We start from the raw sequence: 19,682 nt of genomic DNA, 5'->3' as shown, positions 1-19,682 counted from the left end.
AACATGTTTAACTAACCAACCAACGTGTTTAACCAACCAACTAACCAATCAATCAATGCATGTTTCCGTTTCATGTGTTTCATACGGGATCCAAGGTGTTTTTTTTCGCTTGTTTTAATTAAGCCAATCCAACCAACGTGTTTAACCGACGTGTTTAACCAACGTGTTGAACCAACATGTTTAACCAACGTGATTAACTAACCAAACAACGTGTTTTACCAACCAACCAACCTATCAATCAATCAATCAATGCATGTTTATGTTTCATGTGTTTCATACGGGATCCAAGTTTTTTTTTCGCTTGTTTTAATTGAGCCTATCAAGGTGTTTAACCAATCAACGTGTTTAACCAACCAACATGTTTAACCAACGTGTTTAACCAACCAACGTGTTTAACCAACCAAGCAATCAATCAATCAATCAATGCATGTTTCCGTTTCATCTGTTTCATATGGGATCCAAGGTCTCTTTTTTTTCTTCCCTTGTTGTAATTGAGCCTATCCAATGTGTTTAACTAACCAACGTGTTTAACCAACGTGTTTAACCAACATGTTTAACCAAACCAACTTGTTTAACCAACCAACCAACCAATCAAACAACCAATGCATGTTTCTGTTTCATGTGTTTAATACGGAATCTAATGTCTCTTTTTTTTCGCTTGTTTAAATTAACCCTATACCACGTGTTTAACCAATGTGTTTAACCACACAATGTGTTTAACCAACCAACCAACCAATCAATCAATCAATCAATTCCATTAATTAATGCAAGTTTCTGTTTCATGTGTTTAATACGGAATCCAAGGTCTCTTTTTTTTCTGCTTGTTTCAAGAGACCCTATATCAAGTGTTTAATTAATAAACCAATCAACCAACTAATCAATAAATTAATCAATCAATATATATGATATTTTTATTTATGACAGTATAATTAAAAGAAAATGGAAGGAAAGACCTATCAATTATTCAAGAAGAATTGAACTTTAATTTTTTTCTACTTTTTTTAATTCAATAAGACTGCGATGATTTATGGATTTTGGTAGCGTCTGATTGAAAAACTAATGAAACTGCTCAAGATATATACAGGGTCAGTAAATTCTGTATGGTAGCTCTCACCCCATATGGAATTTACTTACCTGTATATATCGTATTAGGTCACTAATACACTATGTAACTAATATTATCTTTATATTATGGTCTGTTCAAGCATGATAATCTCAGCATGAAATTCAGGTCTTCATATTAATCTTAATTCAATCTAAAATCTCAAAATTCAAACATGCCAAGGCTCCGTGTTGAAGGCCGTACTTTAACCTATAATGGTTTACTTTTTAAATTGTTATTTGGATGGAGAGTTGTCTCATTGGCACTCACACTACATCTTCCTATATCTATTATATAAAATGTATACGCAAAATCAAAATTGTGAATAGTCTGGTTTGTCAAATTTAATTCTGACCAATTTTTTTATTATTTTTTTTCTACTATCTTACCATTTTCATCATTCACACCAAGCTGTCCAAAGCTGAAAAAATATTTTCAACATTTCACAGATTTCAAACAAATTATGTAAACTCACTTTTTTTTAACTAGAACATGAATGCACACATGAAATGTCTCACCTGTTATACTAACTATTAATTTTATGTTGATACATGTAGTCCTTTATATAAAGCTTTACTCATTATATCACATTAACTCAACATGATCCCATAAAATTAGGTCAAGGTCAGAGAAATACATGTACACCTTACAATCATTCAATACACCAAATATAGTTGACCTATTGCTTATAGTTTCTAAGAAACTGACTTATCATTTACCAATTAACCATGAAAATGAGGTAAAAGTCAGATGAACCATGCTAGGCAGACATGTACAACTTACAATCAATCTATGCATTAAATATAGTTAACCTATTGCTTATAGTATCTACGAAAATAAACAGCTGTGCCATGAGCGCATGATACGCCCGACGTCTTGTGTGGAAGTTTTATGCAATAATCATAAATAGTTTCTGAGAAAGTTTTAAGCAATAACCATATATTGTTTTTGAGATACGGTGGGACATGTGAAACCCCCAACCCTGTTTATTTTTTACAAAAAAACTAAATATCACTAAAATAAAATTTTGAATCAAAACCAAAAAGTATACAGATCTTTAGATTAATATAACAAAGAAGTGTGTAAAGTTTTAAGCAATAATCATAAATTATTTTTGAGATACGGAGCGACATGTAAAATAAACCTCCCCTGTTTAACAAAATACTCAATAACTCCAAAATAAAGTTTTAAATCATCACCAAAAAGTATACAGATCTTTAGATTAATATAACAAAAAAGTGTGTAAAGTTTTAAGCAATTTATATATAATCATAAATTGTTTTTGAGATACGGCACAACATGTACAAAAAACCTCCCCCTTTTTTACAAAATACACAATAACTCAAAAATGAAATTTTGAATCATCACCAAAAAGTATACAGATCTTTAGATTAATATAACAAAGACATGTGTAAAGTTTTAAGCAATAATCAGAAATCGTTTTTGAGATATGGTGCGACATGTAAAAAAATCCCTCCCCCTTTTTTACAAAATACTCAATAACTCAAAAATAAAATTTTGAATCATCACCAAAAAGTATACAAATATTAAGATTAATATAACTAAGAAGTGTTTAAAGTTTTAGGCCATAATCAAGAATCTTTTTTGAGATACGGTGCAACATGTGAAAAAAACACACCCCTGTTTTAGTTACAAAGTGCTGTAACTCAAAAAGTTTTAATCTTATTTTCACCAAAAAGTATACAGATCATTTGACCATCATAAGAAACAACTATGTTAAGTTTCATGAAATTTGGATAAGTCGTTATCAAGTTACGGTGCGACATGTTTACGCCGGACAGACGGACAGACGGACGGACAGACGGACGGACGGACAGACAGACGGACGGACTGACGGACGGATGGACAGACGGACGGACGGACAGACGGACGGACGGACAGACGGACGGACGGACAGACTGACGGACGGACGGACGGACGGACGGACAGACAGACGGACGGACGGACAGACGGACAACGGACATTTGTATACCATAATACGTCCCGCCAAAATTTTGACGGGCGTATAAAAATTAGACATGAAAACTTAACATTGACTAATGAAACACCAAAATAAGGTCAGACAGGCATATACACCTTACAAATATAGCTGACCTATTGCTTATAGTTTAAGAAAAACAGACCAGAACACAAAACTTAAACACAGAGCAACAAACCCTGAAATTGAGGTCATGGTCATATAAAATCTGCTCAACTGACATGTACATCATAAAATATTTCCATACCCCAAAAATATACTTGACCTATAGCTATTGCATATAGTTTTAGAAAATTAAAACAATTAAAAACTTATTTTTGACCACTATACCATGTAAAATTAGGTCAAGGTCAGATGACAACTTCCAGTTGGACATGTACACCTTACAATCATTCCATACACCAAATATAGTTGAGCTATTTTATACCGTATAAGAAATCAAAGTGATGGAAAACACTCTTGGAAAGATTAGAAGAGTAGTTTGAATTATTTCATATTAACATATGGTATGATGGGGGAAAAAACATTAATAAAGCACTATTGCTGAAAAATGCATCCACAGCAGGTCTTAAGAAGGAAAAGTGCTTTTCCAGTATGAGGATTAAATGAGCTCAAATTAAACAATAATAGTCTCTTAATTTGCATAATTTTATCTAAATAATTTTGCCTGGTCGGAACATGTTTCATAAAAAAAACAAAAAATTGCAAATCAAATATTCTTTTAGTAAATGTTACCAAATATCCTTGCAAGACATAAATTCTAGACCAACAGCTAAAATTTTTAAAGTGTCAACAAAAATAATCTAAAAATGTTGTTTTGGGGCATTTTATAAGTTGAAACAGAGGTTATATGACATTGAAGATTAAAAGTTGTAGAGTGCCTTTTAATAAATTTTTAAAGTATTTTTCAACACAGGGCATTGTTAATGTACTTTTTCAATGTAAACAAATTAAAACATTATTTTATTGAAATGTGGATTCTTTCTTGATTGCAAAAATATGTTTTCACTTCTAATAATATTTCATATTTCATATTACATGTACTAAAATAGACTTAGTGATTGATGGGGAATAAACTAATAAACATTGGTTTGTTATAATTAAAAGTTTTACAATTTCAAAACTGTTTCAAGCTTATTCCTGATTTTAAAAAATTGTAAGGGTTCCGCGGAACCCAGTGTCTTGCCTACTTTTGCTGAAAATCGCAGGCTCAACAGAAATGAGGGAAAAAATCAATAAAAATATTCTTCTTGATACTATCTTTTGATTGTAAGGAGCTTATGTCCAAGTTTTGTAAAAATCCAGGATAGTTTATGAATCTAATAAATGTTTTAAAAACTTTAACTGCAAATGGTATGTAATATTAACTGAAAGAAAAACTAAGTCCATTTATAAGTAAAATACAGATACACAGGTACAAAATATTAACAAAATCTCCTTCTAAATACTAGCTTTTGGTCATAAACAAGCTTCTGTCCAAGTTTGGTACAAATTAACTAGAGGCTCTAAAGAGCCTTTGTCGCTCACCTTGGTCTGTGTGAATATTAAACAAAGGACGCAGATGGATTCATGACAACTTTGTGTTTTGATGATGGTAATGTGTTTGTACATCTTACTTTACTGAAAATTCTTGCTGCTAACAATTATCTTTATCTATAGTGAACTTGGCCCAGTAGTTTTAGTGGAAAATGTTAGTAAAAATTTACAATTTTATGAAAATTGTTAAAAATTGACTATAAAGGACAATTTCTCCTTAGGGGGTCAATTGACCATTTTGGTCATGTAGACTTATTTTAAGGTATCACTTTGCTGAACATTATGGCTGTTTACAGTTTATCTCTATCTACATATAATAGTATTCAAAATAATAACCAAAACGGCAAAATTTCCTTAAAATAACCCATTCATGGGCAGCAACCTATCAACAGGTTGTCCAATCCATCTGAAAATTTCTCGGCAGATAGATCTCCATTTGATAAACAATTTCCATCAGCCAGATTTGCTCTAAATGCTTTGGTTTTTGAGTTATAAGCTAAAAACTGCACTTTACACTTAAGTTCTATTTTTAGCAGTGGCGTCCATCTTGGTTGGATTGCCAGATCATCGGACACATTTTTTAAACTAGATACCCCAAAGATGATTGTGGCCAAGTTTTGATTTATTTGGCCCAGTAGTTTCAGAGAAAAAGATTTTTGTAAAAGATAACTAAGATTTACGAAAAATGGTTTAAAATTGACTATAAAGGGCAATAACTCCTAAAGGGGTCAACTGACCATTTTGATCCTGTGGACTTATTTGTAAATCTTACTTTGCTGAACATTATTGCTGATTACAGTTTATCTCTATCTATTATAATATTCAAGATAATAACCAAAAACAGCAAAATTTCCTTAAAATTACCAATTCAGGGGCAGCAACCCAACAATGGGTTGTTCAATTCATCTGAAAATTTCAGGGTAGATAGATAAACAATTTTACCCCTTGTCAGATTTGCTCTTAATGCTTTGGTTTTTGAGTTATAAGCCAAAAACTGTGTTTTACCCCTATGATCTTTTTTCAGCCATGGCCGCCCTCTTGGATGGTTGGCCGGGTCACCGGACACATTTTTTAAACTAGATACCCCAATGATGATTGTGGCCAAGTTTGGTTTAATTTGGAGAAGTAGTTTCAAAGGAGAAGGTTTTTGTAAAAGCTAACCACGGACGACGACGAAGACAGACAACGACGGACGACGGACGCCAAGTGATGAGAAAAGCTCACTTGGCCCTTTGGGCCAGGTGAGCTAAAAATAGTATCAGAAATTTATTAATTCTTTGAAAATTTAACCACAGAGTGAATGTGTTGTTTCCTGGCAGAAAATTAATCTTAGTCCATTTAAAAGTAAAATACAGAAAAAATGGAATTTTATTTTAACAAAAATTACTTCCGCATACTATCTTATAATCATAAATAAGCTTCTGTCCATGTTTGGTAGTAATCCAGTACAGTTTAAGAAAGTTATTAAAATTTAAAAAACTTTAACCACAGAGTGAATATTATGTTTCAATCAGAAAAACTAAGTCAATTTATAAGTAAAATACGGAAAAAATGGAATTTTATTTTTACAAAATTTACTTCTGCATACTATCTTCTGAAAATAAACAAGCTTCTGTCCACATTTAGTAGTAATCCAGTACAATTTAAGAAAGTTATTAAAATTTCAAAAACTTTAACCACAGAGTGAATATTTGTGGACGACGGAATGTAGGATCGCTTAGTCTCGCTTTTTCGACAAAAGTCAAAGGCTCGACAAAAAGAAGTGAACTTATCTATACAGATGATTATTGGAAATTTATCAAGTAAATTATAGGTCTTTACTTGAATACCTTTCATATATTCATATTTCATATTTTTTTAAGATCTTAATCCATTAATCATTTATCTTTCAGATATAATTTACAGAATCACTTTATGTAATGTAGATCAAAAGTAATTGGCAATAAATAAATCTATCATCCTTATAATCAAACATCAAATATATACATTCGTGTATTCAATTATGAGGTGAAATATTTGTATATTCAGATGTATATTGCAGGGTTTGTATAATTATGTAAGACTGAGGTTGATAAGTAATGTGCCAATTTGATTGACAGTTTAGGAGCTGGGCCATTGTAATTAAAGGTCTACCTTGTCTCTGAGTGTCTAGTGATAATGACAGTTGTCAATCATACTAATATTGTATCAATACCCAATTATCAGATCAAAATGTTTTAAAAAAAAGCCTGCACTTCAACACACCTTAATGACATAATTCTTGAATGAACTGCTCCAATAGTATACCCATTTTTCAGTTTATATGTGTATTATGTGCACATACATAAGAACCATAGGGAACTATATTTCAGTGTGAATACACAAAGTAACAGTAGCTAACCTGTCGTGTTGTTAGGGAGGTCGGAGCCTAAGTAAAAAAACAGACTTAAACACAAAAAAATAACTATAACCTCTGAACCATGAAAATGAGGTCAAGGTCAGATGACACCTGCTGGTTGGACATGTACACCTTACAGTCCTTCCAGACATTAAATACACTAGACCTATTGCTTATAGTATCTGACATGTCTGATGTATGAACTTGACAACCAAAACTTAACCTTGTTTGCTAATCCATGAAATGAGGTCAAGGTCTGGTGAAAACTATCTCACTGGCATGAGAACCTTGCACAGATACCAATTTCTTGTTAGAGAAAAATTAACATTACAAAAAAAATTCCCGTTTTCACCAAAACATAAAAATGAGGTCAAGGATAAGGGCCACGTGACAGACGAAAAACTTCTAAAATATAAAGTTTTTAAGAAGTTAACTTATGCCGCCACTGCCGCCAGATCACTATTCCTATATTGAGCTTTCTGTGACAAAATTCGCAGGCTTGACATAAACTGGCATACCAGCAAAAGCCCTGTTTGTAGTGTGAGGCAAACCAGCAAATAATGTATATTGATGCAAACAAAGCAATGCAACAAATAGAATAGCCAAAAAAAATAGTATGCATATCTACATATTTTGCAAAATTATTGTCCACAGCCTAAAGAATAAAACTTTTTTAATATTTGAAAATAGGTTATTTTGCATTTCTTTATACTTACAGTAATTTTATTGACCATCCGAGACTAGATAAGTTTATGTTATTATTATCAGAGAAACAAAAGGTATGAAAGGTTTGATTTGCTATTAATAGCTGGAAACAAAATGTTTGTCGTACAGAGAATTTGTACGATACTTAAAAGAATACCAAATTTTTCAGAAATTTGAGAAACTGTACAGATCTGCATTCTTTGAAAAAGTTATTATTTCAAATTTCCACCAAGAAATAGAATTCACAGATTTTCTTCTTAAATTAGTCTCACCTCTTAGAAATTACCAACAAGAAAGTAAATTTCTTTGACAAATTTGATTTACACTGACATTTACACTACTTTCAAAGAAATACTTCTTTAATTAATTAAATTTGTTTGTTCCTTAACCATAGAAACAATGTTATGTTATTATATATGGTATTTTACTCTTTTACAAGCTCTGCTAAATTTTGCTTCAAAAATTTTTCCTGTATTTTGAAGTAGCTCCCAATTTATAACACCATTTGATTGAATTTGGGAAATAAAGTTGCTTCAACCTTTGCTTTCAGATAAAACAACGGGAACACTTGTTAAATTATTGTATGAGTTCTATGTATTTTATGTGTAGATTCTGCAATTTTCAACACTTGTTGCATATTTTATTCATGGAAACATTTAAAAACATATGAAACTACGAGTTTAACTGATCACTGATGATACCCCCTGCCACAAGTGGATAATTTTAATAGTGTAAAAATATGCAAGTGTTCAGTAAACAGGAAGTTGTTGAGTGATGAATCTGAAAAAGCATCACACGGTATAGCAGTCTTATATATACCCTGAAACCAAATTTCATAAATCCTTGTAATGCAGTTCCTGCGAAAAATGTGACAAAAATTTCAACTTGGCAGTAATGCTAAAACCATAGAAGTGTTCTGTTAACAGGAAGTTGTCAAGTGATGAATCTGAAAACGCATCACACAGTATAGCTAACTTATATAAACCCTGAAACCAAATTTCAGAGATCCTTGTCATGTGTTCCTAAGAAAAATGTGACGAAAATTTTCAAAATTTTCAACTTGGCTATCATCATGTGTAAAACCATACAAGTGTTCAGTAAACAGGGAGTTGTTGAATGATGAATCTGAAAACACATCACACTTTATAGCAGACTTATATAAACCCTGAAACCAAATTTCAGAAATCCTTGTATTGCAGATCCTGAGAAAAATGTGACGAAAATTTTCAACTTGGCTTGTGTGTAAAATCATACAAGTGTTCAGTAAACAGGGAAGTTATCGAGTGATGAATCTGAAAAAGCATCATCACGGTATAGCAGACTTATATAAACCCTGAAACCAAATTTCAGAAATCCTTGTATTGTAGATACTAGAAAAATGGGACAAAAATTTTCAATTTGGCTATCATGTGTAAAATTATACAAGTGTTTGGTTAACAGGAAGTTGTCAAGTGATGTATTTGAAAACGCATCACACTGTATAGCAGACTTATATCACTTATAATAAGCCCTGAGACCAAATTTCCGAAATCCTTGTAATGTAGTTCCTGAGAAAAATGTGACGAAAATATTCAAAATTTTCAACTTGGCTATCATGTGTAAAATCATAGAAGTGTTCGGTAAATAGGAAGTTGTTGAGTGAAGAATCTGAAAACCCATCACACTTTATAGCAGACTTATATAAACTCTGAAACTAAATTTTAGAAATCCTTTTATTGTAGTTCCTGAGAAAAATGTGACGAAAATTTTCAACTTGGCTTATGTGTAAAATCATACAAGAGTTCAGTAAACAGGAAGTTGTCAAGTGATGAACCTGAAAACGAATCACACTGTATAGCAGACTTATATAAACCCTGAAACCAAATTTCAGAAATCCTTGTATTGTAGTTCCTAAGAAAAATGGGACAAACATTTTCAACTTGGCTTTCATGTGTAAAATTATATAAGTGTTCTGTAAACAGGAAAATTTCAAGTGATGAACCTGAAAATGCATCACACTGTAAAAAAACAAATTTCAGAAATCCTTGTATTGTAGTTCCTGGAAAAATGCGACAAAAATTTTCAACTTGGCTTTCATGTGTAACGACAAAAATTTTCAACTTGGCTTTCATGTGTAAAATTATACAAGTGTTCGGTTAACAGGAAAATTTCAAGTGATGAACCTGAAAACACATCACACTGTTTAGCAGACTCATATAAACCCTGAAACCAAATTTCAGAAATCCTAATATTGTAGTTCCAGAAAAAATGCGACAAAAAATATTATGGGACAGATGGACTGACAGACGGACTGACGGATGCAACACAGACTGACAAATGGATGGATGGACAGACAGAGGTAAAACAGTATACCCCTGGGCCTGGGGTATAATTTTAAAGCCACAATATTATACATTTATTTCCCGTGCCTTAGGGAGATAAGAAGATTTGTTTACCCAAGAATATTCATATTTAAGGAGGGCTGGGCTGTGCCCAAAGGAAATATGATTTTTCGAGAGTTTCTAATCTTCATATCTCTGAAGCCAAGGGAAATAAATGTTTTATTCCACTAGCTATTCTTTGTTTATAACCTGAACATAAAATAATAGTTTACATACTTTTGTTTTTTTGATCTGCTAAATATGGCATACACATTGATAAACAGTACAGATCAAAAGTTAATTATTAGTCTTTTTGCTTTATCGTTTGAAATAAATTTGAACACGCTTATGATTTTTCCTATTGCTATTTAACAAAAAAGTTTAAAACGTTATATACATTTACGGTGCGTTATGGGCACAATGTAGTCCCGACATTTCAGAGGGGAATATGAAGATTTGTTCAATCACACATGAGAAAGTGTCAACCAATCAAATATTGATTAAACTATCAATATGTATAAGCAGTGGAATAATTAAAGAATCTTAGTTAGCACGCTCACATACCTCACGTCCCCACATGGTCATTGGAGAAATTAAATAAGTGTAAGAAAAAAAATTGTATAAGAAAAATTAATTTCCTGCCAATATTCCCATCTAAATAGTATGTCCTTATTATCTACAAAATCTCATGAAATTCTGTTGTCTGGTTTGAGAGGAGTTGCGATGACAAACTGTTGCAGTAGTACATTAAAGTAAATAAGTTCAAAGGGGCGTAACTCCAAGAAAAAAAATTGAGTCGCAATTTCCCATCGATATGCACAACTACATAGTATGTCCTTATTATCTGAAAAGGTTTCTTAAATTCTGTTGTGTGGTTTGAGAGGAGTTGCGATGACAAACTGTTGCAGTAGTACATTTAAGTAAATAAGTTCAAAGGGGCGTAACTCCTAGAAAAAAAATTGAATCGCAATTTCCCGTCGATATGCACAACTACATAGTATGTCCTTATTATCTGAAAAGGTTTCATGAAATTCTGTTGTGTTGTTTGAGAGGAGTTGCAATGACAAACTGTTGCAGTAGTACATTAAAGTTAATAAGTTCAAAGGGGCGTAACTCCTAGAAAAAAAATTGAATCGCAATTTCCAATCGATATGCACAACTACATAGAATGTCCTTATTATCTGAAAAAGTTTCGTGAAATTCTGTTGTGTTGTTTGAGAGGAGTTGCGATGACAAACTGTTGCAGTAGTACATTAAAGTTAATAAGTTCAAAGGGGCGTAACTCCTAGAAAAAAAAATTGAATCACAATTTCCCGTCGATATGCACAACTACATAGTATGTCCTTATTATCTGAAAAGGTTTCATGAAATTCTGTTGTGTGGTTTGAGAGGAGTTGCGATGACAAGAAACAGGACTGACGGACGGACGGACTGACGAACAGACGGACAGACAGGTCAAAAACATTATACCCTCCGCAACTCGTTGCGTGGGGTATAATAATAATCATAATTATGGTTCTCCACCATGATAGTTTTTTTTAGAACTTTAGCAGTACATGGATTTCAATATTTCCATCTACGAATAGATATGACATAGGAATCACATGAATAAAATACTTAGTCAGCATAACATATCTCTTGGCAATTATCACTGTTTTCGTTTCCATGTGTTTTATGTCGACTCATATTTCATTTGAATACTATCTTCTTTATACTTTATATGATCCTGACATATTTCATACTTTATATGATCCTGACATATTTCATACTTTATACTGACCTATTTCTTCCCCATCCAAACAAAGCACCAGACATAGACAAAATGAAACAATGATTTCCCCCAGCTATAATCTGTGATACTGGTATCCCTCGTATACTAAGCAACGGTTGGGGTATATCCATGTGTTGTGAAGAACTACCTGTTCCCAACTGGCCATAATTATTTGCTCCCCAAGAAAAAACAATACCATCTAAAAAAAAAAAAGATAGAGATGTGGTTTCAAAAAGGCTTCAAATATATATATACATAATTATAATGATTCATGTTATGAATAAATTAAACCAAAGATAAACTGATAATGAAAGACTTTCCCATGATTTCTATCTTTACAGTAGTGTTTTTCCAACAAACCTTCTGAAGGATAAAATATGTAATTGATGTACTTGATATAAAATCCAAAGGTACCAACAGACAAGGGTAACACTTAATACTTGCTCCACTGAATGTGGGGATAACAAATAAGAAGTAACTAGTAAGTAGATAGTAAAGCACTTTCATTGCCTTTCTTTATCCATATAGTGTACAGACCATGCCTTTATAATAAAGATAATTTTATTACACTTTTCTGTAATTCTTCAAAGAAAAACTTGTAAAATAAGTCATCACAAGCAAGTTGGAAAAGCCCTTTATTCTAGATATTCTATGCACATAATATCATGAAGACAAATATCTTGTCTTGACCTGCATTGTTTGAAGTTACATGATTACTGGAGCATTACTGATTGTTCCCAGACCAAACGTTTTAAAAATCATTCTCTTCAATTAGAACAACGAAAAGTTTTACAAAAAATGTCCTTGCATTGTGCATGTACAAATAGTGTAGTGTAGTAAAATGTCTTCCTACATTGTATCATCAAACAAGGGTGGATGTAAAATAAGCTTGCTCACTTCAACTCAACATTATCAAGCTGTGGCCAAATATTTAATCAATCCCTTTTTAAAAAGCCAAGAAAACTTTTACTTAATTTTCTTTTTAAAATGAGTGTTGTTAAACTTTGATGTATGTTTTATTTATACAGGCAGACAGTCTAACAAACTGAGTCTATCGCAGGTAAAAATAAGCAGATGTGGTATGATTGCCAATACCAAAAGTATCCACGAGATACCAAATAAAGTAGATGAAACTAAAGGTCCCCATACAGCCTTCAATCATGAAATCCATAACTCATACTTTATAGAATTTGTTTTCGACATATATATACAATGTACATAGCTCTCTCTATGTTTGAAAGACCCTCCCATTTCCAGTAAATTTGCTCTAAACAGCGGACAACAGATGACAACGACAACGGACGCTGGACGCCAAGTGATGGGAAAAGCTCACTTGGCCCTTTGGGCCAGGTGAGCTAAAAAGGGTGACAACTCAAAATATAGATGAGCTAAAATTGTGAAAATTGAACTTATAGTCGCAGGACACAACAGATCTAAATTTGAAAAAAAATGGTCAAAGGCTTTTTATGTAATGGAGCAGTCACTGTTTGGCAGCCACCCGTCGTACATCCCCAAATCAATAAATGTTTTTTTCTTCACAAATACTGTTCAAAAAGTAAATTTTTCGAAAAAAAAAAGGTTTTAAATTAAAAAAAAAACAAGCCATTTAGTTATATGCAAAGTTGAATTTCGCTATTTATTTTAGGTATTTTTGACATATAGCTCTTAAACGATTTCCGCTACTTATACGTCTTTGGAATTTAAATGATTGGCTTTGATCATTCCTAATGAAGGTAAATCCAGAAAAGCGCTTCGGACGCAATAAAATTATTAAACATGTTGTTTTTCATTTTTTACATCACTGGGTCGATACCTCTGCTGGTGGACTATTAGTACCTGAGGGTATCATCAGGTCAGTAGTCAGTGCTTCGGTACTGACATGATTGAACAAACTTTACTAAAATTGTCCATTTATAAATTTTGAAATTATTATGAAACTAAGATTTCCACTCCCTCAGGCAAAGTTGGCTTTAGATGAATTTGGTTATTTATTTTAGGTATTTTTGACATAAAGCTCTTCAACAATTTTCAGTACTTATACATCTTCGAATTTCAAATGTTTGGCTTTGAGCGTTTCTGATGAAGGTAAATCCAGAAAAGTGCTTTGGACGCAATAAATTATTTAACTTGTTGTTTTCCATTTTTTACATCACTGGGTCCATACATCTGCTGATGGACTATTAGTACCCAAGGGTATCATCAGGTCAGTAGTCAGTGCTTTGGTACTGACATGATTGAACAAACTTTACTAAAATTGTCCATTTATAAATTTTGAAATTATTATAAAACTAAGATTTCAACTCCCTCAGGCAAAGTTGGCTTAAGATGAATTTGACTAATTATTTTAGGTAGCTCTTCAACGATTTTCAGTACTTATACATCTTCATTTTCAGATTTCAAATGTTTGGCTTTGAGCGTTCCTGATGAAGGTATATCCAGAAAAGCAAGAAATTATTAAACGTGTTGTTTTCCATTTTTTATATGCATTATTTTCTTTTAAATTCAAAGTTTAGTATGAATTAAGTTGACCATCCAACACTCATAACAAGTTCAAGGAAACAAAAGATATGAAAGGTTTGGTTTGTTGGTTCTGACTTGAAACATAATTTTTGTCATACTGAGAATTTGTATGATGCTAGAATATCAATTTTTCAGAAATTTGAGAAACTGTACAGATCACGCATTCTTTGAAAAAGTTATTATTTCAAAAGGGAAGTATATATTTACATACATTATTTATGTTTTACCAACATCTATGCAAAATGATAACACTTTTAGTAAAACTGTTACAAAAAAATATATTTTTTCAGTCATTAGAATTTAATGAGTTAATGAGTAAATGAAGTCAAATTATGACCAAGCTGTCTTTTTTATCAACTTTTAATGACCAGACTTACCATTACTTAAGGCTAGAGAATGATTGTTGCCAGAACAAATCTGTATGATATGATATGTAACCAATGTCTTTATTACTCTGAAAAATATAATTACAATAAATTTCTTAAACACAAGAATTGAGGAGAGGCAACAAAATAAAACACATTATTAACAAAATATTACTTTTCCATGCAAAGCATTGTAGAATGAATTATTATTATAGTAACTGATCATGATTATGCTGAAAAGGGCTATACAAAAAGTATTACATACAGATATACTGCCTAAATTTACCCAAAGGAATCTACCTCACATAAAACAAATAATTAAAGTATTTATATATCCCAACTCGTTCCCTATCATATGCTACTATTCTAGTTATAATTACTTTATATGTTCTTGTTTAGTAAGAATTATGCAAAAATTACTGGTTTACCTGTGTGATAGATGATTTAGAAAATTATAGACATTTCAACTCATTAAACATCCATACAAGGTTATCTTTAATTTATCAATCTAAAATAATATCATAGGTAGAACAATTTCATTCATAATCAGACAAAAATAATCTACATAGGTCTTGTCAAAACTTATACTGTAATTAATAGGTGCCATGTTTGTTTATTTTGATCACATTGATGTTATGACTTAAAGTTTCTCCTTAATCTAGCTTTGTACTAGGGTATAATTAGAATGGCAATTATGTGTCATATTTAATTGCAATACAAACAATGAAATTGAATTGAATTATTTGAATGGGCAAAATTAATGTTGAGCATCATCTACATTTGAAAATGGTCATAAATTTTTTAATAACTTCATTTTATCAAAACAAACATGTCTCCACTTTCTCAAAACAAAACAAAATTTTGACTCTATGCTTCTCTTTCTTTGAGCTAATCGTTCTGAACTGTCAAATTTCTCTATTTAAATTAAGTTTTCAAATTACATTTTGTAATAAACACCATTTTACACCATTGTTCTATTTTCAGCTATGAAAACCAACTTGGTTGGCAGGCTGGGTCATCAGACACAATTTTTAAACTAGAAACCCCAATTATAGTTGTGACCAAGTTTGGTTAAATTGGGCCCAGTAGTTTCAGAAGAGTTGCTCAGTCCATATCCTTTACTTGAACATGTATGATGGCTCATATCGAAATTGATACATTTATACATGTCTGGTTAAATTTTCAGGGTGGCAAGTGATATTACCTTTTTCGCAAATTGCTGGACCCCGTAAGATGGTGAAAAATGTCACTCTACTCATGAAATAATCCCAAAATTCTGATCATAAAATTCAATAAAAAAAATTGTCCTTTATAATAATTTATTTCAGGTCAAATCTACATATTTCTTTTCTCACCACATCAGCTCTATAAAACAGTTCTTATTGTTCATATATGTCCATTTTTAAAATCACAGCATCCACAATTGTATGGCGGACTAATATTTTTTTAATTACATCATCTGAGTCCCTCATCTCAGGGTCCATTACTAGGGATCCTGACCAATATGTCAAATTTACTTTTAATGATTTATTTTCAGAGATACAAGCAAATAAATGCATTTACCAACTTTGTTTTATTTTTAGCCATGGCGGTCATGTTTGTTGGCAGGTAGGGTCATCGAAACTGTTTATAAACTAGTTACTCCAGTGATAAAGACAGAAAAAACCATGATCACTTATTGCAAGCTAGTACCAAAAAAAGACTACCTGTCATTTCAAGAATATTTGAGAAAAAAAAAAATCTGTGGCCATGCACTCCTCCATTACACATTTGTGTGTTGAAACATCCAACAAAATATTTAAGCTGTATCTCCAAAATTGTAGAAGGAAATAGCTAGACAAACTATGATCTCTTTTATGCAGCTTGTACCAAAAAAGTCCAATAAACTTTCATATTCAGAATAATTAAAAGAAATCAAAATCCTGTGGCTACACCTTCATTATGTGTATGAACATCCTACAAGCTAATAAAGATGTACCTCAATAATGTGGTACCTTCATTATGTGTATGAACATGATGAACATCCTGCAAAATATTAAAGTTGTACCACAATAATGTGGTACCTTCATTATGTGTATGAACATCCTACAAAATAATAAAGTTGTACCACAATAATGGGGTACCTTCATCATGTGTATGAACATCCTGCAAAATAATAAAGTTGTACCACAATAATGTGGTACCTTCATTATGTGTATGAACATCCTACAAAATAATAAAGTTGTACCACAATAATGTGGTACCTTCATTATGTGTATGAACATCCTACAAAATAATAAAGTTGTACCACAATGATGTGGTACCTTCATTATGTGTATGAACATCCTACAAAATAATAATGTTGTACCACAATGATGTGGTACCTTCATTATGTGTATGAACATCCTACAAAATAATAAAGTTGTACCTCAATAACGCAAAAGTTAATAATAAATATCCAAGTTGCTCATCTCATATATTCCACATATGTCTTGTGAGAATTTACATGTTCAAACTGTTCACCTTTGCACAGATTGTAATTGTAATTTGCATATAAATGGTGAATGTTTCAAAGAGACAACAACCCGACCATACGGCAGACAACAGCAGACAACATCCAAATGGCATCAATGGGTCTTCAATGCAGTGAGAAACTCCGGCACCCGGGGGAATCCTTCAGAAAATGTCCTTTGAAAATGGACATCATACTAAACTCCGAATTATAACAAAGATTATGTCTTCATCATATGAATATGGAGCACAATCCCTCCCATTAGGCGTTTAGTGTTTATACCATCATAAAACATATGAAAAGAACATAACCTGTGTTATGGGGTTTTATTCATTAAAACATAACCCGAGTTATGCTTGTAATGTAATATATGCTCAGATATGATTTTGTTGTTTCTTGGCTGTGCACAATGTTTCCAAATTAAATTGAAAATAATGATGAATCACAGTGCTTGAAAGCACTGAACAATTAAGATAGCTTCAATTTATCAGAGGGAAGTAAAATTAACTATTGCATTGGATTGATTTAACAGCAATTCTAGACAAAGAAAGATAACTCCAAATTTTTAAAGATGTTCACAATGACCTCATTCTATTTTTAGAACAGATATTAGATTCCTGCAGCTTGTAAAAGTTATGTAATTTTCTTGACAAGTGTAACATCATTTTGTGCTTTAAATATCTGAGCATATATTACATCCCTAGATTTCTTGAAATATTCATGGATAGGATGGATAGAATTTTATGATCAATGCACTATATTTTGTGTATCAAAAAAAGGTAGATATTAGCCTTGGAATATTTTAATATCAAGTCAGTCCCATAGGGTTTTGATTGCACTTCATGCAATCTTAACCTGAAAACTGCATAGATTCTGTATTTTTCATCAATTTAGAGAAAACTATGAAGATGTGATTGTGACGTCAATAGATAACCAGATGCTCTGCAGGGCGTAGCTTTATACGACCGCAGAGGTTGAACCCTGAACGGTTGGGGCAAGTATGGACACAACATTCAAGCTGGATTCAGCCCTAAATGTGGATTGTGATTAGATAGTTGACACAGCATAGGTTTCTGACACAGAATGAAAGTGGTCTTATTAACTTTAAAAAAAATTGCCTTTTAGCAATTCAATATGCTGTTGAATATTAATCCTCTCAAAAAAATGTTTGAAAAATTTTCTTTTTATTTATGAAATCTGAAATGAGAAAAATTTAACCCCCCCCCCCCCCCCCCCCCAATTTTTTTTTACATCCCCCTTTCCCTTATTGCAAAACTGATCTCAATTCAAATTTTTAATGGAGTTTGCAACAATAACTGCTCATTTAAATACATCATAAAATATTAAAATGTAAAAAAAAGTGCTTGTTATCACTAAATGGTAAAGATTGTTTTAATTTATCAGTTGGTAGTAAGAGTAAAAATACATTGTATAAAACAATGATTAAAGTTGATTCAACTACTATTCTGGACAAAGAAAGATAACTCCAATTGAAAATTTCTTGCAATTGCACAATATTGTGCAATTAGATATTTCTTGCTAAATTGTGCAATACTGTGCAATTGAAAATACTTGCTATTGCACAATACTGTGCAATTGAAGATTTCTTGCTATTGAAAAACACTGTGCAATTAGAAATTTCTTGCTATTGCACAATACTGTACAATTGAAGATTTCTTGCTATTGCTGAATACTGTGCAATTGAAAATTTCTTGCTATTGCACAATACTTAGTAATAACCATTTTGAATCCTGATTTGGACCAACTTGAAAACTGGGTACATAATCAAAAATCTAAGTACATGTTTAGATTCAGCATATCAAAGAAGCCCAAGAATTTATTTTTGTAAAAATCAAACTTAGTTTAATTTTGGACCCTATGGACCTTAATGTAGACCAATTGAAAACGGGACCAAAAATTAAGAATCTACATACACAGTTAGATTTGGCACATCAAAGAATCCCAAGGATTCAATTTTTGTTAAAATCAAACTAAGTTAAATTTTGGACCCTTTTGACCTTAATGTAGACCAATTTGAAAATGGGACCAAAAATTAAGAATCTACATACACAGTTACAGGCCTCTATAATAACTTTTTTTCCAATTTTTAGGACAAGTACATACCAAAATTTACTTGTCCGAATGAAATTGTTACTTGTCCAAAAATTTCTATTAAAAATAACCTTTTTACAAGTTTAGTTGATTAAAGGAGCAAAATGAATTTAAACAATATAACAGAATACTTTTTAAAAATATGCGTCAAGTACAACTGCGAAACCATTCATATCACAGGAATTAGGTTCTAGTTTCCATCAATGCTAGTCTCGTCAGACTTTAATCATGAGGCACCATCTGATAGGCCTGTACACTCATTGGATTTGTATTCTGTTTGGTTTTTTTTTAAGTTAAAAAAAGTTTATTCAAATGCAATCAATAAAAAGAAGAAGATAAGCCAT

General features: G+C 31.9%; 1 protein-coding gene across 7 annotated transcripts in view; it reads right to left on the bottom strand.

Annotated features, from left to right (window-relative positions):
• LOC134724971 (probable E3 ubiquitin-protein ligase HERC4) overlaps nt 1-19,682 on the bottom strand; it is a 303,456-nt gene that overhangs the window by 256,702 nt on the left and 27,072 nt on the right. For 6 of the 7 annotated variants that reach the window (XM_063588396.1, XM_063588395.1, XM_063588394.1 and 3 more), the window contains exons 4-6: nt 14,748-14,824; nt 11,860-12,049; nt 1,492-1,523 (exon numbers count right to left, since the gene is read on the bottom strand). In XM_063588396.1, coding sequence (XP_063444466.1) covers nt 1,492-1,523; nt 11,860-12,049; nt 14,748-14,824 — 299 coding nt within the window. The remainder of the gene's footprint in view (nt 1-1,491; nt 1,524-11,859; nt 12,050-14,747; nt 14,825-19,682) is intronic. The other variant, XM_063588399.1, reaches the window with a different exon arrangement.

The sequence above is a fragment of the Mytilus trossulus genome, chromosome 7 (assembly GCF_036588685.1).
Source record: "Mytilus trossulus isolate FHL-02 chromosome 7, PNRI_Mtr1.1.1.hap1, whole genome shotgun sequence".
NCBI classification, from domain to species: domain Eukaryota; kingdom Metazoa; phylum Mollusca; class Bivalvia; order Mytilida; family Mytilidae; genus Mytilus; species Mytilus trossulus.
Note: the sequence above shows the minus strand (reverse complement) of the source record. Positions and strands in the feature narration are given on the sequence as shown.